The sequence below is a fragment of the Catharus ustulatus genome, chromosome 6 (assembly GCF_009819885.2).
Source record: "Catharus ustulatus isolate bCatUst1 chromosome 6, bCatUst1.pri.v2, whole genome shotgun sequence".
NCBI lineage: Eukaryota > Metazoa > Chordata > Aves > Passeriformes > Turdidae > Catharus > Catharus ustulatus.
The window spans coordinates 17,201,436-17,226,399 of record NC_046226.1 but is presented as its reverse complement, the minus strand read 5'-3'; the positions used below and the strand labels follow the sequence as shown (position 1 = coordinate 17,226,399).

General features: G+C 39.1%; 1 protein-coding gene across 2 annotated transcripts in view; it reads right to left on the bottom strand.

The window, feature by feature from the left end:
* The window catches only part of RPS6KA5 (ribosomal protein S6 kinase A5), a 79,059-nt gene that overhangs the window by 49,454 nt on the left and 4,641 nt on the right, over positions 1-24,964 (bottom strand). Inside the window, exons 2-5 of one of the 2 annotated variants that reach the window (XM_033062084.2) lie at positions 18,380-18,451; positions 5,257-5,475; positions 1,818-1,933; positions 926-1,033 (exon numbers count right to left, since the gene is read on the bottom strand). In XM_033062084.2, coding sequence (XP_032917975.1) covers positions 926-1,033; positions 1,818-1,933; positions 5,257-5,475; positions 18,380-18,451 — 515 coding nt within the window. Of the gene's footprint in view, positions 1-925; positions 1,034-1,817; positions 1,934-5,256; positions 5,476-18,379; positions 18,452-24,964 lie in introns of those variants that run through there. The other variant, XM_033062085.1, reaches the window with a different exon arrangement.

Genomic DNA, 24,964 nt, shown 5'->3' with positions numbered 1-24,964 from the left:
CCCTTCTCGTAAGAGTTGAACCTCCTCTTGGTTTCATGCTGTAACTTTGAGGGAATATACTGACATTATCTCTACTACTTCCCTGCTTCAGAAAGTAAAATTTAACATCTTTGAAAACGATCCCTCCTAAATCCTACCAGATTTCATTTGAAATGCAAATATTCTAGAGGAAACTACCAGCTATCTATTTTTAGAAAATCCTTCTGCTGCTTCTAACAAAGACTTTTTAGATCTGCAGTCCCAGATTTCAATACCTGTGATAGCTAATCTAAAAGCCAAAAAACACCCATTTTAAAGTTCTCAGAAGTAAAATCCTGCTTAGTTTTGACTCTCTGAAATCTAAAAAGCCTATTTGGAGATAGAACTGTACCTTACAAATAACTAACAGCTAACATCAACAGTCAGATCACTGTTAGGTAGTATGTACTTACTTAGTAAGAGATAAGCTTTTATCCTAAAAGCTTGCAATTAAGCTTATTAAAAGTGACACAAAGACATGAGTAAAAGACAAGATAATAATACATTAATTATTATTAGAATAAAGAAGAGTCATAGCATACCAGTTGCCTAGTCATTGCAAAGAATTAGCACAGTCAAGCTTTTTTTGAAAAAGCATCTGAAAATGAAAACGTAAGTGACTTTTCAGACTTATGCAGGTCTTTCCCTTTTCACGTCAAGGGCAGCAGAATCAAGTATGAAAGCTTTTCAGGGAAAACTAGAACAAAGATGTATGACAACACTGGTAGGTCTAAAAACAACAAACTGAGAGCTCAAGACCTAGTAACACAGACAACTAGATTTTGTTCTATGATGTAGGAGTCTGGAATGTAGGTTTCCCACCCTTCTCAAATGTGCTTAGGGTTTCAATGAGACTGTGTGATCTTGCTTAATTCTGTCCACACTTACTGGAGAGGCAAATACTCACCTCATCAGTAAGAAACTCTTTACTTAGACCAAAGTCCGTCAGCACCACATGGCCATCCGAATCGAGGAGAATATTCTCAAGTTTTATATCCCGATATATAATCCCCAGCTGCAAACAGAATATAAGAAAAAGTATTTCCAAATAGTGTAACCACATCAAGATGAAGTTGCTGAATGCTTTTAAATATAAAGTTGCCAAAATTCACATTATTAAGGTAATCTTACACATGGAAGTTGTACCTCAAAAAAGACAATTTTAAAAAGCCTTTGAAGAAGTAACTTTAAAATTGCATTTAAAAAACCTTGAAATTACACTGCACATTAATGTCTTAAAATTTAAAGGACATACTGTATATCCCTTGAATCTAAAAGTGACCAAATACTTGCTGTTGAGTGCAAAACTCAGTTCTGCTTCCATTAAGAATGAAAATTGATGTTTCTGTTATACAGCCTAGATAGACCATATATACATGCATGCTTTGTAATAGTTTACAAACCTACTTATTACTTCTTACAAGTGTAACACTTTTCATGTCTACAGTTCTGCTAGCACTCTACTACTCAGTTGCAAGCATAACTGAATAATACAACTCAAAACTTGTTCATTACAAGTTAGTTTTAGTGACATACGCCATTTCACAAGGATTACTAAAAAATGAACAAATAATCTGTCAATAACACTACTCTTCACCCCGTGGACAAAAATTGGTGCACAAGGAGGGATACTTCATTGGGGATTATTTACAAACACACAACTGGTGCCCCACTGCTAGATAAAGTTACTTTCAATTTTAAAAAATCTAAAACAATACTTCTCCTTACTAATTTTATATGATACAAGAAGAATACAGCTGTAAGTTCTCAAAATCAGCACCGGAAGAAAGTTATTTTACCTTGTGGAGATGCTCAAGTGCCAAAACGATTTCTCCGATGTAAATTTGCACCTCATTTTCTGAGAATCTCTCTCTGTGTGAAAGATGAGTAAATAATTCTCCTCCATTTATATAGTCTAAAAAACAGAATGCAGAATCTCAATTTCACTTTCTGACAATTTTATTTTCTTAATGAAATATTATTTGGTATTTTGTAAGCTATTTAGTAACACATTCTATTATCAGATGCTTTTCCTTAATTGTAATTAACTAGAATTTCATCATGCAATAGTCAATTTCTTTCTTAAAGGACTGAAGGAAGAACGAGACCCACTTTTGAATAAGCAGCAAAATCATAAAGTAAGCCTCAACTATTCCTAAATTACAAAGATGGGTCCTTTCATAAAGTCAGTCTTTTATGCATTTAGGAATATGAAAAGTACAAATAATATTTACAAACAGAACCTTTGTAGACTCTTATGAAATACTCTGATGAGCAACAAGGCAGATTGACACAAAGAAAAGCAATTCAGAAAACAGGGAAATAATCAACTGTGGACAAGTACAAAATTTTCCCTTCACAAGGGAAACCTCGATGGCCAAATTTACTGTAGATTATTTCCACATGCACTCACTCATGGAAACCACACTTTCATTCTTTGCAGGCTATGACACAAGTAAGGCAGAGGGGGGAAAAATTGACAGAGCTCCACAGTAACAGAAACATATTTTAGATGTAGAGCTGTTTATGATAGCAGTGTACTTTACAGTCACTGATTTGCAACCTCACAGCCCCCATTATTGTATTTGAGGTCTACATACACAGAGCAGGGAACATGCCCCACAAAATCCTACTTGGTATTTTCCTGAATACTGTTTCTATAGATTTGTTAGTATAAAACACAAACCCATAAATGGGGTCTGATCCTATTTAAGGTTAATAGTTTGAAGGAGAAAGCATAGATAAAAAATTACACACATTCTGATCTCTCTCCACTTTTCAGTTCTCCAGTTGTCTCTTTGAAAAGGAGTATTAGTGGAATCAAACAACATAAGGTTTATTTATCTAGACCAGTAAGCAAATGAAAAAGATTCAATGAAGTATAAATAACCCCCATTTTACAGTTGTTTCCTTCTTCTAAAACAACTTCACCACGTAGAAAAAGGTAACAAACAAATTTTTTAAATATTTCTAGCCAGAACTGCTAACTTAGTGCAAGGTAAACACTGAATTGCCATTGAAATGTTCTAAGGACTGTGACAGATGCAAACCAAAGTTGCCACAGGAGTGGCACAAAGCAGCTTAATTCTATCCAGGTTTTAACACTAACCACAGCCCAATGAAACAACCAGCCTTCAAATTCTTGGTGCAAGATCAAATGCATCACTGACACAATGGGGAAAAAAAATCCTGGTTATTTCAGTATTAACTCCACCTGACAGTTCAGGTTATTTAGCTATTTTTTAAAGTATGGTTAACCTTGTGGGACAAGCTCTGTATAGAACTGATGGTACTCACATGGATACATCACTTTGCTCATTCCATATAGTTTAAAGCCAACATAAAACTGGAATCAGCTCCCAACTGTTTTCTGGAAATCTGGCAGAAATGCAGCTGCATGTCTGTACTTGATTCAGTCTAAATTCATATAGCTATGTAATCTGATAGCATGAAGAACTGTACTAAATATTGCACTGAGGCTCCAAATCTATAACCTCTAAAAACTAAAATGGCAGATAGCTCACATACCAAATTCAGCTAAGTAAAAGACAAATACTGGGTTTCCCCCAAAATCCAGAAGCCTCTGCAACACTTAAATTCCAAAGCTAATTTAAAGTGATTTATACTGACTTACATAATAAGACATGAAAAATTCGTAATGTTTTTTCCCCCCAGGGAGGGTGTGAAGCCAAGTTGATTTATAAAGTAGCTTTACACCATGTTACGGAGAAAAAATTTTCACTGTTAAAGAAAGTAATTAAAAAAATTTTAAACTAATTATTCCTATTTTCTGCTGAAAATGAAGGAAAAAAGGACCTTTCTGGCCCCAAGAGATATGCTGACAATGGATGTAGAACTTATGAAAAAGAAAAAACCAAAACAAAAGGCTGTATCTTAGCTACGAATTCCTTGCTTCAAACATCACCTCAACATTGCATTATGGTGGACACATGCCCCTTTCTGCACTACCTGCTACACAGCACTCTGCAGAACTACTGGGTTTGCTTCTTTTTGACTTGGATGAGAATAGAATATCAAGCTTTTAATTTTCTTTCATACAAGAGGTTTTTATGGTCTTCTAATTATGCTTATCACCTACACTTCTCCCCTACTATATATTTAATTTTAGGGAACAGACACATCTATATCAGGTTTGAGGGGATTTCTTTGTTTTGGTTTCCCCTCTTTTTATTTTTTTAATATTTCTCATGGAATCTAAGGTGCATTTAGCAAAAAAATCTGGACTTAAGGAATAGTTCTATTACTATCAAGGAATCACAAAGCTATCAATATATATCTTTTTATTTGTGACAATCTTATGTATTTCTTTAATGTCCTAGTCAGAGGAATTTGCAAGAAACTATATTAAAATTTTCAACTTTCATTTTCAAATGGAGTCTAGTGAATACTCCATTTCAGTTCTACGTATTTATTATTTCACTATATGAAACTAAGGTATGTGCATAGAGTACCCTTCTAAGAATTGACAGCTAGAGGTGTAGATTCATTTAGCATTAATAAAATTTTGCTAATTTGATGTAAATCAAACTGTTAAAGGTTAAAAAATAGAAGTTGCAAATACAGGAATACAAAACCTGCAGTTCAATTAAAGGACAATTTACTTCCTCAAACATTTCACTACAGAAGCGTATTATGAAACCAAGCCTTTAATTAATTATTCATTTTACAATTCTTTTAAAATATTCGAAGTAAGAAGGCCTTAAAAATTGTAGGTAATTTTCTTACAAATACACCTCATACACCAAGCACTAAATTTGCTGCTAATCTGAAAGGTAGCAACTTTTCTAAAATTAGAGTAGTACCAAACCTGAACAAGCTCTACTTTCAGCACAGAAATGTGTGACTTTGGATTGTCTCTTAACACCCCAAAACTGAAACATGCAGGTATCACAATACTCAAAAAAGATCAAATTATCTCATAACAAGATGTTTAACAAAGCAACTGCTTCCAGGTCACTGATGAATATTCACACACATTTTTTGCTGCATGTAAGTAACAGATAACCAATATCCCCTCCAAGTCAGAGCAGCACACTGAGGCTCAAACAGAAAAACCACAGACAGACACTGTTGAAGTATTTTACTTCCTATGCTTTCTCATGCAATCTCCAAACACACTGTACTTTAAACCACATAAAAAAACTCTTACAAAATAGAGATAAAAGGGTTCCTTTTTTGGTTTTTTTTGTAACAACTTGAATCATGAAGAGTACTCACCTAAAATGAGATGAAGCTTTGTATCTGTCTGGAAGGCATAATGTAATGTGACCAAAAATGGTGATTGCCTAATGTGCTCCAAGACTTGTCGTTCCGTCCTTGTGTGCTCAGTTGTTTTGGCTTTTTGAACTATTGTTGCTTTCTTCAGTACTTTCATGGCATACAGTTTTCCAGCATCATGGCCACTTACTTTCCTCACTAGGAATACTTTTCCATAGGCTTAAAAATTGGGGAGAAAAAAATCCCAAAAACAAAGAAAAGAAAGAGAAAAAGAGACAAAAACCACAAGTTACCTATTTGTACTACAGATCTAGCTGATGCTATTACTACTTTTAACTACTTATTGTTATGGCAGACAGTAATCACTCAGGTTAAAAATCTACTAAAACACTTTTTCAGATTGACCTTTTTCAAGCAAAATTTCAAACAAATGATCTTTGTAACTGAACACTGCAAGAGTGGGAAAAGCAATTGAACTGCTTCAGTATTTAAAAACAATTTTAAAAGCTGATGATTTTGTCCTTTGTAATAACCTAAAACATCCACACCTACAATTAAGCAAGAGTTCTGAGTAAGAGATGCTATTTTTTGTTCTTAAAATAGTCTGCTCATATTTGCACACTCATATACTTTCATTACTGGTTTTATAGCACTGAAGTTACAAAAACCTGTAGAAAAGCCAATGAATTCTTCCCATTGGTATTTCATACATAGGAGTTTTCTGAGGTTCTTATACTGGACTTAAAAGGACTCCTGGGAATTCTACATAATTAAATTTGATATCTTTACCAGGCAAACCTGTAGAAACAGTAAAGGTTAGAATTAGCGTGCAGCTGTTGGGCCATGATCTCACTGCAATTACAGAGATATGGTGGGATAGCTTGCATAGCTAGAATACTACCATGGATGGCTGCATACCTTTTAGGAAGGAGCCCAGAAAGGCAAGGTGGTGGAGGTCTCTAGGTAAAACAGCAACCAAAAATGTATCAAGCTTTGCCTAGGGGTGGATGAAGGAGGAGCCAATAGCTTGTGGGTAAGAATTAGGGGATAGGCTAAAATGGGTGTTAATGTTACGGGTGTTTACTACAGGCCACCTGATTAGTATGAGGAAGTAGATGAGGCCTTCCATAGACAGCAGGAAGTACCTGTCACCATACTAGGCCCACAGTCCTCATAACCACCCCGACAACTGCTGGAAAGACATCAGAGCTTGGCACATAGGAGCCCAGTAGGTTCCTGCAGAGCACTGATAACTTTGACACAGGTGGTGGGGAAGCCCACAAGAAGAGATGTGTTGTTGGACCTTGTAATAAGAAACAAAAGAGGACTGGCTGGGGAAGCGATGGTTGAAGGCAGCCTTGACTGCAGGGTCCATGAGATGGTGGAGTTCAGGACTCTGCACAGAAGCAGCATGGAAGTAAGCAGGATTATAGCCCTTAGACTTCAGGAAAAATAACTCTGGCATCTTCAAGGGCCTACCTAGAGGAATGTCATAGGTTAGGTCTGTAGAAGGCAGGGCAGGTCCTAAAGAGATGGTTAATACTCAAGTAGCACTTCCTCTATGCTTAAGCTCACAACATCCCTGGGAATACGACATTAAGCAAAGAGGGATGGAGACCTGAATGGATGAGCAAGGCACTTCTGGCAAAACTCAAACAGAATAAGGAAGTTCGCAGAATGTGGAAAAAGAGTCAGGCCACTGGGGAAGAATATAGGAGTACTGTCAGAGTATGGCAGGTATGTGTCAAGGAAAGCAAAAGTCCAGTTGGAATTAAATCTGGCAAGGGATATCAAGGACAAGAGGGGCTTCTTCAAGGATATCAGTAGAAAAAGGAAGACTTAGGAAAATGTGGGCCCAATGAAGTAGGTGCCTTAGTGACAAAAGGTACCAAGAAACCAGAGTTACTGAACACCTTTGCTTCTTACTCACTGCTAAGGCTGGCCCTCAAGAATCCCTTGGGGCCCAGGGGAGGCTTTCCCTTGGTTGAAGACAGGGTTAGGCAAACCTGACACCCACAGATTCATGAGCCCTGGAGGGATTCATCCACAAGTGCTGAGGACTTAGCAGTCTCCATCGTCTTTGAAAGGTCATGGAGAACAGAAAAGGTTCCTGAGGACTGAAGAAAAGCCAGTACCATGCCAGTCTTAAAAAGGACGAGAAAGAAGATCCAGGAAACCACAGGCCAAGCAACCTCACCTTCATCCCTGGAAAGATGATGGAACTCATCCTGGATATCATATATATGCATGCAGAGGAAAAGAAGGTTTCCTAGGGTGACAGAAATAGCAAATATGGATTCACCAAGGGGAAATCAGGCTTGAACAATCCTTCTATGGAGATAGAAGGATTGCATCCTTCTATGAAGAAAGAGATACAAAGATGATTAGAGAACTGGAGCATTTCTTATGTGAAATAAGAAGAAACCTATTTCTTCTCCTCTTTGGCCTGGAGAAGACAGAGGGGAGCTCATCAATGTGTACATATGTCTTATGGACAGGTATCAAGAGAATGGGGCCACACTCCTCTCAATAGTGCTCAGCAACAGGGTAAGAGGCAACCTGCACAAACTGAAAAATGTGAAGTTCCATAAGAATATGAGGACAAAAATCTTGGAGGGTGACAGAACACTGGAACAGGCTACCTGGAAAGGCTGTGGTCTCCAACTCTGGAGCTATTCAAAACCCACTTGCACACAATTCCATGCAACATGCTCAGGGTTAACCTGCTTTAGCAGAGGGGCTGGACTAAGAGCCTCCAGTGGTCCCCTCCAACCCCAACCATTCCGCAATTCTGTAGTAGACACAACAGGACATTATGTGAAACAATGAGTTTTACTTTTGTATATGGCAATAGTTACTGCTCAAAGGATCAAGAGAAAAGAACTATGAAATTGTTGTCTTATTTAGATCAAGGTAAATAACAGTAATCTTACCAAAAAGGTCTTTAAAACACTAAAAAGTTATGGGTACAAAGGGGGGAATTCTCTAAAAAATTAAGAGGTATTAGAAGACAAAAAGTTGAAAGGTTAAAAAAAAATTCAGGTTTCTCAGAGAAAGCAAGTCACCACAAGAATTCATCCTGCCTGATTCAGTCATATATGAGCAGTGAGGAAAAAAATTTGCTTGGTTTAGTAAATTATCCAAAGCAACAGAAATTGAAGCTGACTGCTGAAAACTCTACCACAGTATCAAAATACTAAGTAGCTGAAAAAAATAAAATGGCAGAGAAAATGTCCAATAGTAAACACGCAATCCACGTGAAGTATCATAATCGCACACAGAGTTAGAACTAAGGGGAAGAAAATACCTGAAGCTATCAAAGACATCCCCAAATAGAATGTCAGAAACTTCAAGGAAAGTACTGAAGTGATGACACAAATGTACCCACACCTTCAACATAAACCCAGAAATCCCTTACGCTGTGGTAGAAATCTTTGTGTGCTCCTGTCTTGAATGAAGCACGCTATTTTGGTAGCTTCTGTTTTCTGTCCCCACCTACCTTGCTCCCATCAGAAAAAAAAATAATATAAAACATTAGGAAAGGATATAAGAACTCATCTAAACATGAAGGAAACGCAATATACTTCCATATTTTATTTAGCTTGAAAAAGTACTTAAGAAGATTATAGAGAGTTAAAAGAGAAAAAAACAGAAACTACAAGAAGGTTGGTAAAGAACAAATTTTCATTATTTTTAGAAACAGAATAACTAAGGCAAAAATTTATATCATTAGGTATTAGTATTAAAAACTATGCAAAGCACACAAATATGCAGTTAAACTGTGGAACTACTGTTCCATGATACTGCAGCTATCAAAAATGCAGATGAATTAAAAAAAAGATTACATAAATCCCTGAGGGGAAAGCACAGCAAGTGTTGCCAAACTCTAAAGAGACTCTCTGGCTCAGGCAGACTCCAAACTGTAGGCTGCTACAAGCTCACTAAGGAAACCATCATTGTAAGCCTCTCCTTAAGCCATCATGAGACAGAAAAACTAACCAGCCCATTGTTTTTCCAACCCTTGTAATTACCTTCACACTACTTTCTCAAAGAGAATGCTCAAATTATCTCAAACCTGAAAATACACTGGACAAGTGTATACTATCCTGATGTGAGACTCAAATTTAGTTGGTCCTTAAAAATGCTATAGCCTACAGAGCTCCCAATAAGCATCACGTACAATTCCAGATCTTTCTGGATTTTTCCAGACGGGAAATAGAGATATGATGCGACATGTGAGCTTTTTTCCTAGATCCAAGTTCTACATCAGTGAGTGTACAAAACTGTTACTGTTCATATACTGAACAATTCTTTATAAGAAGTTCTTTACTTGACTCATCAAACCTTAAGGAATCATGCTTCCCTTCTTTACAGAACTCATTATCTGCAAAAAGAGCTTTCATAAAATAAGTTTTCATAACATATATCCCAAGAATGGCAAACAGAATCAAAATAGGTGACATCTTTCTATTTTGTGATATATGCAGGACAGTCTCAAGATCTGACATTTTGTGTTGCATTCTCCAACTTTGTAGTAGAAGATCTCAAGCATGCGTAAGCCAGACTGAATGGTCACCAGCTACTCATCTCCAGGAAACAGATTTTATCAGAAATGTTGGAGAACATTAACCTAAATTAAAATGAACAAAAGCTTAATGATTGTAACACTTGGCGACCTGTATCTTAAATCGCATTTTATAAAAGCATGTAATAATGCATTGTAAGTGAGAGAATGCAGTAACTACTACAGCTTTACATGTAGTATCACAGAAAATTATCTGGTTGGTGTAATAGCTGTAAGAATCTCTAGAAACTATACTCTTGTTGCCATAAAAGACTTTGCAACATTGAGTTTTGCCCTGGTACAAATCGTTTCTTCAGGAATCTGAAAAAGACTGACAGAATGATGACGATTCTCAGCATTTTTTATGAGAATAAATCTTAAGTAGCACTATTTTAATCAAATGACTCATAACACATTCAGCACCAGAATCTCTGATATGATCACAAGAAATCTACTTAAAAGACAACACCGCAAAAGCAATTTATTTGAGTGGCAGCAAGGAGAGAGCACATAAGCTAATTGCAATACTCTTACCTGACAACTGCACTTCTTTTTTAATTTCTCAAAGAACAACATTTTAATGTTCATTCTCATAAAATCTCACACACATCTCATCTACTGCTAAGGTAGAAATATTCATTATGGGGCATATATTGCTAGCTGAAACACACAATCACCAAATATCCACCCCCCAAAATTCACTGAAAATACATTCAACTATAGAAAAACTAGAAGACTATATAATACATACACAGACACAAACTTTGTTAGACTAACCTCACAGCTTAAGAGAAATCAAATAATTTAAAGAACAGTTATCAGCCTTTATGATGACTAAGAGACCAGCAATTAATAACAAATTTGCACTCAATTAATGAGACAGAAAAATATAATTGGGTGCTAAAACTTCCCTTTTACTACTGCCCTTTAATGAATACAAATTCACAGTAATATATCGTAAGTGTATATAAGCACACATGTAAGTATACTTAGACAATTATATAAATACTATATTCATAGCAATACATATAATTTTAAGTAACAATTTAGCAAGTCATTAGAAAATACGCACTTGCTGAAAGACATTGAGTTAAAAATATGAAGCATTCTTTGCTTCTTTCTTCTTTCTGTACAAATGCAAGCACATTAAGGCATTGCATCACACCAGCTGATTCTTGCAGAGAAAAATGTGCACAATCCTTATTGTTTATAGCACACTGGATGGTTTCTGTGGACTCCTAAATTCACCAAAACTTTACACTTGCATCCAGTGTTTTTAAAATTAATCTTTTCAAGTGCTAATATAAGCTACACCTCTTTCTCAGAGAACTTTTTCTTACCGTCAGAATAATATGTAAGAATTTTTTACTGTAAGAATAATCACAAGACTACAAAGGAAAAGGGTCAGAGGTACAAAATATTGAAGGATTTGAATACATTTCATTGTACCTTTGTATTATATATGCCTCACAACATCTTTGCTCTGCAATTTGGATTTACATTTAATCTGCCTAAGGAATTCAGAGGTAGAACTCTCCCTGTGCTAGTATCAGTCCATATGAATTAAAAACTGGGATGTGACAAAGTTAGAAAAGCATATAGCTCTAGCAGCAAAAAATGAGTTAAAAAGCCAAACAGAAACCTTAACAAACCACAAATAATAGCATTCTAAATATTTCCAACTTATTGTCTATGACCAAACTGTCAAAAACAAGGCATTCTCTGTCACCTTTCCTTAGATATCAGATAGACAAGAATCATTACTGGAATTTTTCCAACATTATCACTCTGAGAATAAATTCCCTCTCCCATTAAACAAGTGAGTGATGATTAATATGAAAGGCAAGAAGTGACAGGAGAGGGTAAGTTGCAAAATGCTGATATAAAGTACAGTTGAAGATGCTTTAGTTTCTTTTTTGCTTTTTTTACCTTTTTATAAAAAAGTAAATGTTATTACAGTTAATAGTTATGGCAGATAATACATGCCTAACTTTTTTTTCTCATTTTTAAAGCATGTCAGTTTTTAGAAGGCAGTTCTCAAATGCAAGACAATCCACCACTGGATATAGATATCATTAAATCTTAATTATTAAAAAAATTAAGGTAAATAATTTTCTTCAAAAATTGTTATAAAGGTACTGCATACCGCTGAAGTTTGCAGAAGTCAGAACAACTAACATAGTACAGTAGTTTCACGAATACAAGCCGCACGGATTATAAGCCGCACCCCCGGTGCCTCGACAATGTTGCTGTCTTTGTCAATAGATAAGCCGCACCCCGAATATTAGCCGCACTTTCGTTCGTCGCGAGAATCCGTGCGCAGCTTTCACAAATTGGCCAATTAGTAAGAGGATCGCGGCATAGCGGGCTTTACTGGCTCGGGGCGGGGCCAGGCAGGCTCGGCCCGCTCATGGTTGCCGACGGGGCCGGGTGGCCCAGCTCAGCGCCACGGCTCGGCGGGGTGGCCGGGTGGTGCTGCCGCCGCCGCCGCCGGGCTCGCTGGCCCCCCTCTCCCGTCAGCACCGCCCCGCTGCCGCGTTCGCTCGCCCGGCTGGCAGGGCTGCCGCCGCCGGGCTCGCCCCGCGCCGCGCCTCGCGAGCGCCGCGCCCGCCCCGCGCCGCGCCCGCCCCGCGGCGCTTTCGCGGCTCGCGGTTCGCGGCTCGCGGTTCGCGGCGGCGCTTTCGCGGCTCGCGGTTCGCGGCTCGCGGTTCGCGGCTCGCGGTTCGCGGTTCGCGGTTCGCGGTTCGCGGCTCGCGGTTCGCGGCTCGCGGTTCGCGGCTCGCGGTTCGCGGCGGCGCTTTCGCGGCTCGCGGCTCGCGGTTCGCGGTTCGCGGCGGCGCTTTCGCGGCTCGCGGCTCGCGGTTCGCGGCGGCGCTTTCGCGGCTCGCGGTTCGCGGTTCGCGGCGGCGCTTTCGCGGCTCGCGGCTCGCGGTTCGCGGCGGCGCTTTCGCGGCTCGCGGCTCGCGGCTCGCGGCGGCGCTTTCGCGGCTCGCGGTTCGCGGTTCGCGGCGGCGCTTTCGCGGCTCGCGGTTCGCGGTTCGCGGCGGCGCTTTCGCGGTTCGCGGCTCGCGGCTCGCGGTTCGCGGTTCGCGGCTCGCGGTTCGCGGTTCGCGGCTCGCGGCTCGCGGTTCGCGGCTCGCGGTTCGCGGCTCGCGGTTCGCGGCGGCGCTTTCGCGGCTCGCGGTTCGCGGCGGCGCTTTCGCGGCTCGCGGTTCGCGGCTCGCGGTTCGCGGCGGCGCGTTCGCGGTTCGCGGCTCGCGGCTCGCGGCTCGCGGTTCGCGGCTCGCGGTTCGCGGCTCGCGGTTCGCGGCTCGCGGCGGCGCTTTCGCGGCTCGCGGTTCGCGGCTCGCGGTTCGCGGCGGCGCTTTCGCGGCTCGCGGTTCGCGGCGGCGCTTTCGCGGCTCGCGGTTCGCGGCGGCGCTTTCGCGGCTCGCGGCTCGCGGCTCGCGGCTCGCGGCTCGCGGCTCGCGGCTCGCGGCTCGCGGCTCGCGGCTCGCGGCTCGCGGCTCGCGGCGGCGCTTTCGCGGCTCGCGGTTCGCGGCGGCGCTTTCGCGGCTCGCGGTTCGCGGCGGCGCTTTCGCGGCTCGCGGTTCGCGGCTCGCGGTTCGCGGCGGCGCTTTCGCGGCTCGCGGCTCGCGGTTCGCGGCGGCGCTTTCGCGGCTCGCGGTTCGCGGCTCGCGGCGGCGCTTTCGCGAGCGGCGCTTTCGCGAGCGCCGCTTTCGCTCGCCCCGCCGGCAGGGCTGCCGCCGCCGCCACCAGGCTCGCCGGCCGCCCCCTCCCGTCTGCACCGCCGCCGCGTTTCCTCGCCCTGGCCGGCACTGCAGGCCCCCGCACCGCCGGGCTCCCCCACGCTGCTGGCCCCGATTATGCTGGGCTTCCCCCGCTGCCAGGCAGCCCCACCCGCCGGCCTTCCTGCTTCTGCCATGCTCCCCTGCACTGCTAGCCCCAGTTCTCCCGGGCTCCCCCGCCCTGCTGGCTCAGGCTCTGCCGCCCGCCCCCCACACTGCTGGCCCCGCCTCTGCCAGGCTTTCCCACCTCTGCCGGGGCCGGCCGGGCTCCAGCTTGGCTTGGGGCTGCCGCGGGCTCTCACTTCCGTGTTGGCAGCTTTTAGAATTTTGTTAATAGATTAGCCGCCCCGGAATATTAGCCGCACTTCCGGGTTTCCACCAAAATTTTGGTCAAATTGGTGCGGCTTGTATTCGTGAAATTACTGTATTTTCTCCTTTCCTTCCTAAATGTAAGACTGTTTTTGCTATTCTCTCTGACATTCCAGTTCAATAAGAATCTTTGCTATTCATCTCCAATTTGATGTTCAGATTTTTTCAGAATTCTCTGGTGTATGAAAAAGACAAATTTGTCCAGGTTCTTAGACTGAATACAGCCCCCCCTTTTCAGTCTGTCCTCCATGCAGAAAATTAATCTTCCATTTCCAAGCCCTGTCTTCAATTAGCCATCCCACCTACCATTCAGAATACATTCTAGCTGTCCTCAGCAGAAGCAGAAGTAAAATATTTAATTGGAGTTTGGAATTATTTTTAGGCACTCACTAATTTTGTCTCCCTCTCCTAAGCACAGTATCCCCATTTCTTTCTTTTTCCTCCTTCTTTGAGAGAATATTTTATATTTTCTTCAATATACTTTGAAAGAACTAACTTCATTTCACAGTCTTAACTTTATCAGAATACTTTCTGACCTCTTAGATGAAACTGCATTATATGTTCTTGTATAACAAGATTTTTGAGATGGTTATTTAAATCTGACATTCATCCCACTAATTTTGTTCCCTTCATATGAATAAATCCTTCAGATTATAAGGATCTTCCACATATAACGTGAATATCCTTCCCACATAAGCACTTAAATTCAAAAGAGCATATATAAAACATCCTCTGATATCTGGTAGTTAGATTCTTGTTTCTCATTATTGTTTGTCTTCATTAGTGGACTCAAGTTCAAAAGGCAGAATGGATTGTAAGTGCATATGCTCAAAAACCAATTTTATTGTCTCTTTTTAACAACAGTTGAAAGGGCGAACAAAAGTGGCATTTATTAAAGTTCACTAGAAAAAAAGTAGTAATCCGTTGGTAGAAAAATGTATGAACCAGAATGCACTCTACAGTGTTTTGTTATTTTAAAAACACATTTTTAAAGAATGAAGCAAATAAGCCAAGTGGGCGTGCATAAATCAACACAGCAACCTTCTCCTGTTGCTCGTTTCCTGGCTTTGGGAACCAATTAGATTACTTTGCTGAAAAGTAACCTTCTTCTATAGAATAGACTGTAGTTTTCTTTGTCACAGGGAGAAAAGCTTTAACTAGATAGGAGGGACAAGCTGGAAACACGAACATGGACAGGAAATGTGAAAATTCCGTATTAGCAAGGCTAAACCGTAAGAGAAAGAGAAAAGCACATAGGCAATTTCAAAAAGTGTATACTGAGTAGAACACAGGCCAGTCAGAAGTCAAGCCAGTAACAGTTTTCTCCCAGAGAAACAAGTACACTATTTACAGCTTCATTAACAGTGGCACACTGTCATATATTTCATTTTACTGATGTAAAGTGCTACCGATTTCTTCAATGGATAAATGTATTCCATTACTACTCCCAACTCAGACTTTTGCTTCCTTGTCTTTCCACTGAGACTCAGGTCAAAAGAAGAAAGCATATAATATGACACAGTTTTAATACTAAAAAGCAAAATATAACAAGCATGTTTCCAATTTAGTGTATATATTAGAAAAAAAACAGGCAAAAGAATGTAAGAAAGGAATTCAAATTAAAGAAAATAGTAAGTATGAAATCATGCTAAGCCATAGTATGAAAAAAGTTATGACAAAAAATGGCTTCCAAAAGAGAAACACCAACCCACAGATACTATTTCTAACAATCTTAAATGTTTGTATTTTTAAAACAAAGTTTAATAATGAAGATTTAAATAAATCTTCACTGCTGTTACCTGAAAAGAATCACCACTGAGTCTGTAAGAAACTATCAAAATTATATATCCTTAAGCAAAGTATAATTCAATTTAACATGTTTTAAGTATCTACCATGGCTATTCCAGTCGCATCATAGCAGAATATAATTTAAATACTGTATTTAGGTTAAACAGCATCTACAGTCACCACTAAATGTAACTGTGAGGTTTCAATACATTCTCCCTTGCATTACTGTAGACCAATTAAGTATTGCTTTGAAAAGACTGCATGCTGCATAACTCCAGTGAAGCATTTTAAAAACTGCATCACAGTTTTACTTAGCATTCATTATATTATAGTACTATTAATAATACCTAAAAGCTCATACCAGGATAAAGCTTTCTCTACCAGAGCAAAGATGCCTTTTGTCTATTTGCTTATAGCAATGACCAGAATGTTTCTCAAGTTAGGAAATTAAACTTAATCAGCAAAAACATCTTAGGAAGGTTGCAGAATCTCTGCTACTGGAGGCTTTTAAGAATGAATCACCAGCAGGGGTGATGCAGGTATAACTGACTGTGTCCTGGGTCAAGCAATTAAGGGAGCTCTTTGAGGTCCAACCTCAGAATCTTGTTTACAGCAATTCCATGTGACAGCAAACACTGCCAACTGACAGATGATCACTTACCTGAAAGCAAAGAGAACTAGCTCCATTCTGATCAGGCACTTAATGGCAACCTCTGACACGTCTAGTCCATGAGTCTTAGCTATCATAGTGCATGAGACTGAACAAAGCTCCTTTACTGCCCCGATGGTCTAGATTTCTGAAGCAAAAACCTCAGGCTATGGTCAAAACTGTATATCAAAAAAGTAAAAAAAAAAAAAAAAAAAAAAAAATCCAAAACCAAACCAAAAACCAAACAAACACCACAACAAATGCCAACTATTCTTCCTACAAATGCCCAAGGAGTCCCTGGAATCCTAAAGCTTGCAGGAATCTTTTAGTCAGTTTTTGAAATAGTTTGAGATCTGCTTAGAAGAAAGACATTTCTGGAGCAGCAAGACTACTGGAGCAGGATGAAGTCAGACAGGCATGCTTACTCGACTTCTTTTTTTACTTCACATACACACAGACAGTCAATCCACTGAAGTAGCATTTTCTCAATAAGGTCCCTCACAAATTATCCTGTTAACCTGAGTGAATAGAATAGCTTTGCACTGCAAGCCTAACGATCACCCGCTACGGTTAAGAGTATTCCAAGCCAAGAAAAATCTGGTTGATGTGTTCATAAAGAAAAGACAAGGAAGGCAGCAATGAATGATTGACAACAGTTTAACAGAAAGATGGGTTATTTCAGGGGTACAGGAGAAGGTCAGAACTAGCAGGAACATGAAGACTGACTCTTACGAAACCACCAACTGACTTTGTAACCCGAATGTGATAGTTGCAATATTAGCATGATCTCAGACCAATGGTAAAGGTAACAAACAAAATTCCAAAAAATTATAAATCCAATGAACGTTTTCATCAGCGGGAGAGAAAGACATCCTCACCTAACTGCATAATCGTTTATAATTTCGTTTTGGTCAACCCAACTCAGATCCACACTGACCATTTCAGAATATCATGACTGATTCTACCTAGGAATATGCAGCATTTATCTATGAATATTAAAGCTTCCTTGTACTACTATTGAAATTTAACAGCAAGGCTTCAATTTTTTAGCATGTTAAATTTAAACTTCAAAAAATTCACTTCAGAAACAGAAAAATATCCTCTCAGATGATTTAACAGCTAATTTCTAAAAGAATCTATGCGACAGCTAGAAGTGAAAATCAAAATCCTTTGCTCTTTTCAGTGATGTCTTAGAGAATTACATCCTCACTGCCAACTGTTAATGGCTGATAACACCCAAAAATTTAATATCATTTAACCAGCATAAAACTCCTGCAGACCTTGATGAAAGTCCACATTTATGATTATCCCAATCTACTCAACAATGCACCTGGCTTACTACTGACCAAAAAATAAAAAGTATAAATACCCTAAAAAGAATAAAACCCATTACTTTTAGTCTATATATAGGGTTCTGTGTCCCTTGAGCAAAGGAGTATTTTTTTGTTCATTACATCAGTAATCCCACAATATCCCAAAAATCTCCAACCTTATGCTGAGACCCACAACGCAACAATGAACATTATTCATCTTTAAAAACACTAGTATCTGACTAGGATAGAGAGTTATGGAGTCAACACTAAACTTAAATTAGTTTAAAAATGGAGCATCTTATTAAGTAGCATATTAAAATTACTGTTTTTCCCCCCAAACACACTCTGAAAACATAATTATCAAAATCATGTCTTAACTCAGATGAATATAGTTTGTGAAAAACCTAAATTGTCACAAATTTTCAACCACGTTTTCTTTTTTAAAAAAAGGGAATCTTCAAAAGTGCTGTGCTAGAACATGGGACCTCCAATTTTTATGATGTGTGGAAAAAAAATTGAAAAAAATATGTTATGCAATACAAAAGTGCTGTCCTCTTAAAGAATGTTCCAATTACCAAAACCTCAGCTAGAAAACAAAATTACACATAAGAGCAATGCTTTAAACATTTAACTTTAAAATAGTGCATCTTACCCCCTGTTCCAAGAACTTTCAGGAGCTCAAAGTTTTCAATGCCAACTTTCTCTGCATGGCCTGTCAAATTTGCTGAAGGGGGAAAAAAAAAAAAAAAATCACATCAGATATGTAGTATACCAAAATATCACTCTAACATCATACTACAGCCTCAGTAAAACTAAGTTGAATTAGATAAGATGAATTAAATAAGTAGTGCTAAGAAGACATCCCAATTTATACTGTATTCAACTTGAAAAGCAAGAGAAAGCAATTTTCTTGCTGCCATCAGTGCTCTCAAAGGTGTAAAATAACAGAACAGTAATTGAAGTCCATCTAGTCTGTATACACCATCTTCCAGTGTATCAATGGGCACTTCTGAAAAGCGTTCCACCTTGTCTGTAATCTCTAATCACATAGTTACAGACAGCAATAAGGTCATCCCTTAGCCCTAGTACCCTGAATCCTCTTATTTTTTTGGATTATACGGTGTTTGAGAAGACAGAGTTCCAACAACTGTTCATGCATTTAACACAGGATTGTTAAAGACTTTCCATGAGCATCAAGTAGAAATGACCGTAAGTCTACATAACTCACAAATATGGAAAAATCTAAGTTGCTACAAAGTTGTGTTATTTGCTGCACAGTCCAAAAGCAGAAGGTTCTATGTTTATACAAATCTATACCACTTTGAGTACTTATTTTGTCTAACATAGATTTTTCTAAGCAGGGATGCAAAGACCTCTGTTTAAAAAAACGGGTTTGCAGGGTTGGTTTACTGTCTATTGCCTTTTTTCCCCCTTTCCTAACTCCTATAAGAAAGCCATCTTTCATTCCTATCGTAATATTATGCATCAATTTGCATCAACATGATTGCAGACCATTCAGCAAAAGCCCTCACTGAAATGATCCAGGCTAAAAATCAGCAAGACAAAAAGTAACTAAGTTTGATAAATCACATCAAAGTTCAATTCCCTGATCCACTTTACTGAGCAGCTTGATAAGCACAATTAAGAATGCAACATCAAGTAGCAAGTGAGTCAATATGCACCACAGGAGCTGAACTGAAGCTTGCTGTACTACCTTTGATTGCAAACAGAACAAATACTCCTGCTAGAGCTACATCATTGTCACTGCTTAAGAAAGCACTAAGGAAGCCACACTCATGTGCCAATAAAGGAGTCACAGAAGGTAAGGCAAACCTAGACTGAGTTAGTGTCTATACAATTAGGGTATGTTGTGCCACAGAAAGTAAACTATCTTCAAACAATTTATTATTACACATTACTCTTCTTAACAAGTACTGAAAATGGTACTCAACATAATCACTTTCAAAACACTGTCTTTCCTGTCAGGGACATCAGAAGTCACAGACTATTCTAGAGACCAGGACTAGACTACCCATTTTTTAACAAAGGAGTAGACATCATTGCAGAGATGCAGTACACAGAACTTGTCTGGACACCAGCTAACTAAGTGCTGAACTCAGGGTGGAAAGAAAGTTTTCACTTCAAGATCCACCAATGTGGATCTTCCACAATGGACTCCTCCAGAAAGGTGTTACTATCTCACATCCTTTAAGAGTGTCAGCAGAAGGTTTTTTCAATTAAACACCCTTCTAGAAAGTAAAACATAATCCTGCCATATTCTTGGAACTCAATAGGAAGACTAGAACCCAGAGAAATGCTGTATCTCCAGTAATATGCTGAAGATTTGCAGTGTGGGCTGTGATTCTAAAAAGAGATCAAGTCTTAAAACTCAATCCATTAATCTAAACTGTACCATAAACTCACATTCAATAACAGCAGTAAAACCTTTTCCACTTTCATGAGGCTACACAATAAAAAGTTGAGCGCTATCTAGTTTGAATTACAATGTACTTGTTTCAGTGTGAGCTGTAATTTTGCACTCTCCACTTAATTCCATTTTTACTTCCACTCAGGATGCTTAATGGCCTTATCCTAAAAGAAAAAAATATATTTCTTGAAGGTTACTCTAATATTATTTTCATAGTAAAAGGAGAAAATCACACCACAAATAAACATATTATAATTCATTTTAACATCATTCTTTTTACATTATACTGAGGAAAAAAGCCATCCCACAAGACAGCTAAAGGATGCTGCATAACACAAATATGATAGGACACTTGAGAAAACTCTCTCACAATTGCTCCCTATAAAGCAAGAAGTAAAATTATCCTTAATTAAAAAATAAGAATAACAAATCTCCAAAGCTATAAGAAAAGATTAACAATTCCCAGAAAGTGCTCCTCTCATTGCTGCCACATGGCAATGGTTTTGCTCCAAGAGCCTCAGTTGCCACACTCAGACCATCTCTGAAGTCATACTGCAAGAAAAGCAAGCTGAAAAGCCTGTTTCTGTTTTCTAATGACACACCTAGAGCAGTCCTTTGTCTTCATCTGCTGAAAGCAGGTGCAGCACTTTGACACCCTAGCAGAGTTGAAGTGCAGTTTCTCCAGGATGAAAGTTCTCATTCCAACATCTCCTCCAATTTGCCTTCAGAAGTATAAATCTCAAAGGATCAATTAGTCTCTTTACCACTCACTCCCAGGAACCTGAATGACCATTTTGGAGGACCTTCCACCAGGGATGCTCACTGCAGTTACAAACTTTTTCAAGACTGAGATGTTTTGAAGGACTGCAATGAGACCACCACTGCTACTACTATGACTGACAGAACAGCAAAAGGCTTCTCACACCTCATGGACATCACTGTGCTGGAAATTGTATCAGAAACCAACCCAACAACTGCCTGTGCAAACTGCACAGTTTATCTGTATAGACTGCAATGGCATGTACATTGGTGCACAGAAAGTAGTTTCAGAAACAGAAAATTTACTTCTCCATGCACTTTTTTCTTCAGGTGTCTGGACACATCACCTAAAGAAACGCTCCAAAGAATGGAACAAGTTTTGGATAGGAAGAGAAGTACTGCCCAAGTCAACAAGATGAGAGTTTCTCCACAAATAATGTGAAGCTACACATGACACTAAAAGGGGATGGATCCCCTTAGAGATTAGCTCACTGCATAGGGGCACAATTAGAAGAATCCTGCATTTAACAATGTTCTACTGCAGTTCACACCAATTAGCACTGCACCAACATGGTTAAAGAGGGCATGCAGCTGAGGGCAACAGCAAGAGGTAACACATCAACTCGGAAACAAATAGTGAATGGAAAGGCCAGGACATCACAGCGTGCATAAAAACAAGGAGGAAACATGGATACTAGTCACAATCATCACCTCTGAGTGTAGAAAGAAAGGAAATATACAGAAATACTACCACTGCAAAGACAAGCCTCCCTCTACATGCAGTGACACCAGTTCACAAAGACCAGTGCTGCCATTCTCAGTCCCCCGGAAATAGGGAAGCCTGTTTATCCAGAATAACACTTCTCCTTGATGGAGGATCTCCAGATGATGTAAGAGACATGACTGCCATCTGCACTACACCTGAACTTTGAAATGGCCAAGACTGAACTAAGAATTGTGCAAGCTAGTAGTGTGCAATGATTCGATAAGCTTTTAACTGCACTTCTATGATCTTGAGAAATAACAATTCAACAGGGTTTGTTTTCAAGTTAAAATGTGCTCTGTTCTCTGTTTCTGGACTCTACTGTACATAGGTATTGAATCAGAGACAAACAAAGCTAGAGCTTCCTCTAATGAACTAGATCAAGCTCTGTCTGAAAGCTGAAACTCATCTCTGCTAGTCTCTGCAACACAAGACCAATTCTCAGTTTTACTGAGCAGAACAGTGACCCTCAGGTAAATTTTAAGAATAGAGAAAACAAGAAGGAAAATTAAACAGATGACATTCTGCAGTATTCCAAATATTAGGCTGCAATATCTACTATTAGTATCAATTTGATCTTAACCTGTTACTTCAGAGAATGGCAAATCTCCACTCATCTAACTGATCTACTTAAGTCACAGCATCAAAGAACAGATGCTGTTTTAAAACTTCTACGTTTATACCTTATTCATAGTGGAGAGGGGGTGCACACTCCTTTCAGAGAGGGGGAAAAAGAACCCTACACCATGTAATAGAAACTATGCAACGATTATTTGTTAGACAATGAAGAAAATGCATACTTTATACTGTTTATCTGCTATATAGAGTTATACTTTGTTACTGGTTACAGAAATTTAGAACTATTTCTGAAGTAAGTAAAAACGTCCTGAAATTTGAGAGACCATCGCCACCTAGTAAGTGTCAGGCCACAGAACAAGGGCACCATTAAGTCAGCTCAGGGTACTACCTCACAAACTTAAAATGGAATTTAAAAACCATAAGATCTTAAGAATATTTTTCTTAGGCAAAAGAAAGAATGTAGAGCAAAAGTGAAACACACACAGAGTTCCGAACACATGCAAAAGAACACACAATTCATGTTGCTCTGAACTCCCAGGTATCAGTTAAGGTAACTGGGCTGGTAACTGCTGATTCTCCAGAATATTATATGCTTAAGGGTAAGACCATCCGAGCTGAGAAAAAAATTCAAAAACTTGAAAAAAGTCCGAAAAAAATTCAAGCTCTCAGAAAGCTGCCCATTCTAGAAGGCTTGGAAGCCAAACTTCACACAGCCAAAGACCTCTGAAGTAATAGCTAATATAGAATGTATACATATATGTATACATGTATGTATAACAGTATACATGCATATTGCATGGAATACAGTATGTGGAAATTTAAAAGTATAGAATGCTGTGGAAAACACAATAAGAAACTGTCATTACCATCAAGAAAACAGAAGATAGAAGACTATCCCACCAAAGATATTACTTGCCTATAGAAAGCTGAAATAAATATAAAAGTTCACATAGCTAAGATTAATGATGCAAACTCACAGCCGCCAAAACTGGAAAATGCTCCATGTTAAGATCCATTCACATTCAGCAGCAGCCCTTTTTCTTTTACAGAGGTGACTTCACTGTGAGGCTTATCATTACTGTGAGCTGAATCATTATGAGGTCATCAAGACTGAACCCACAGGTACCTCCACGGTCAGCTAGAAACTTAATGTGTAAGCAACACTATACGTCACATAATGGCAAAAAAAAAAAAAAGCCCCCAAAAGATGCAATTAGACAAGAGGCTAATGAATAGAATTGCAATAGATAATCTAGCATTGAACAGAGTTGAAACAATTAGGTATTTAAAGATTGTGCATCTCTTCTCAAACAAAAATTACATCTAAGTACAAGACATGAATTAACTTCAGTTTTCTCTATCATTAGCAATGAATGAAAACATTCATAAAAATTCAGTCACAGGTGCATTGGACACAGCATCAAAAGTAACAGAATACAAATTAATTTATTAACAAAAAGAGAGCCTGATAACTGATAACTTACATGTTGATGTGCATTTATGCATTTGTTTATCCAGTCATTAATCAGGAAACTTAAGAATTATCCTCTCCCAGGTAGAGTTTTTATAACCATCTGCCCAAGTCAGCATAAAATATTTACAGATGTCAAGAAAAATGAGAAGAGGAAACAGTCACAATAGATCCCAAAACAAAACACAAACCCAAACAAACTGACTGCATGTAACACGAGTCTTTCACAAACCAGGTCATCTGCCAATCTACAAACTGAGTCAGAAGCAAAGAAATCTCAATAGAACTTGCACCTCATTGTTGGGATTTTGTGGGGGGGGGGGAGGAGACAGAGAGCATGTTTACCATAAGATACCAAATTATGCAATGATGGGGATAGAACAGAAATATTTACATGAAAAATATATTGGGAAAACACATCCTCAGATACCCAGGCCTTGTTACATGATTAGGGAATTCCATCAAGTGCTCTTTGAACTGCCATCTGAAAAAAATCCTAAGATATATTAACATGGTATGTAAGACTCCTAATTCCTTTGTGGAATCAAACATGAGCTTTTAAACCATCACATTTGGAATACACTGGATCAGAGCTAATACACAGGCTGACAATGAAGACTGCAACTATTAGTCCTCATTTACCTTAGATGTTTTATAGAACATCATTGAAATAATGACAGCAAAGTCACCACTAGTACCCTTGTATAGATCATTTTAGTCACATTTGTCAGATTCCAATGCCTGGAGGGAAGAAAACAAACAAACAAAAAAATCCCACTCAACAAAAAAAAACCACCACAAACACAACCCAGGAAAGATCAGTAACCGTCCTTCATAATCAAAGCTACCAGAAGATAAATAACAATGAATTCCTAGACTACAAAGTATTTTTAGAAAATATTGATAGTGTAAAGCATAAAATCCAGAGATTCAGGCGGTATTAAATATGATTAATAAACTTAAAATACTCTTTTGCAGTTCCCACTGCAAGAAAACATACATTTTAGTGCTCAAAAGAGAAAAGCAGAAGCAAAATCAATTCAAGCTTTGAAATAGCCAACTATTAGTACCTTCCAATCCCTAAACAATATAGAAAATCATTGTTAACAATATGAACATATGATATATTTCTTCATTATATTACATATATTGTTTAGTATGTAATATTATGACATTAACATACTACATCTGTATACTGTAAGTAAAACCAAAAATCCGTCTTATAGAAAATTTTATT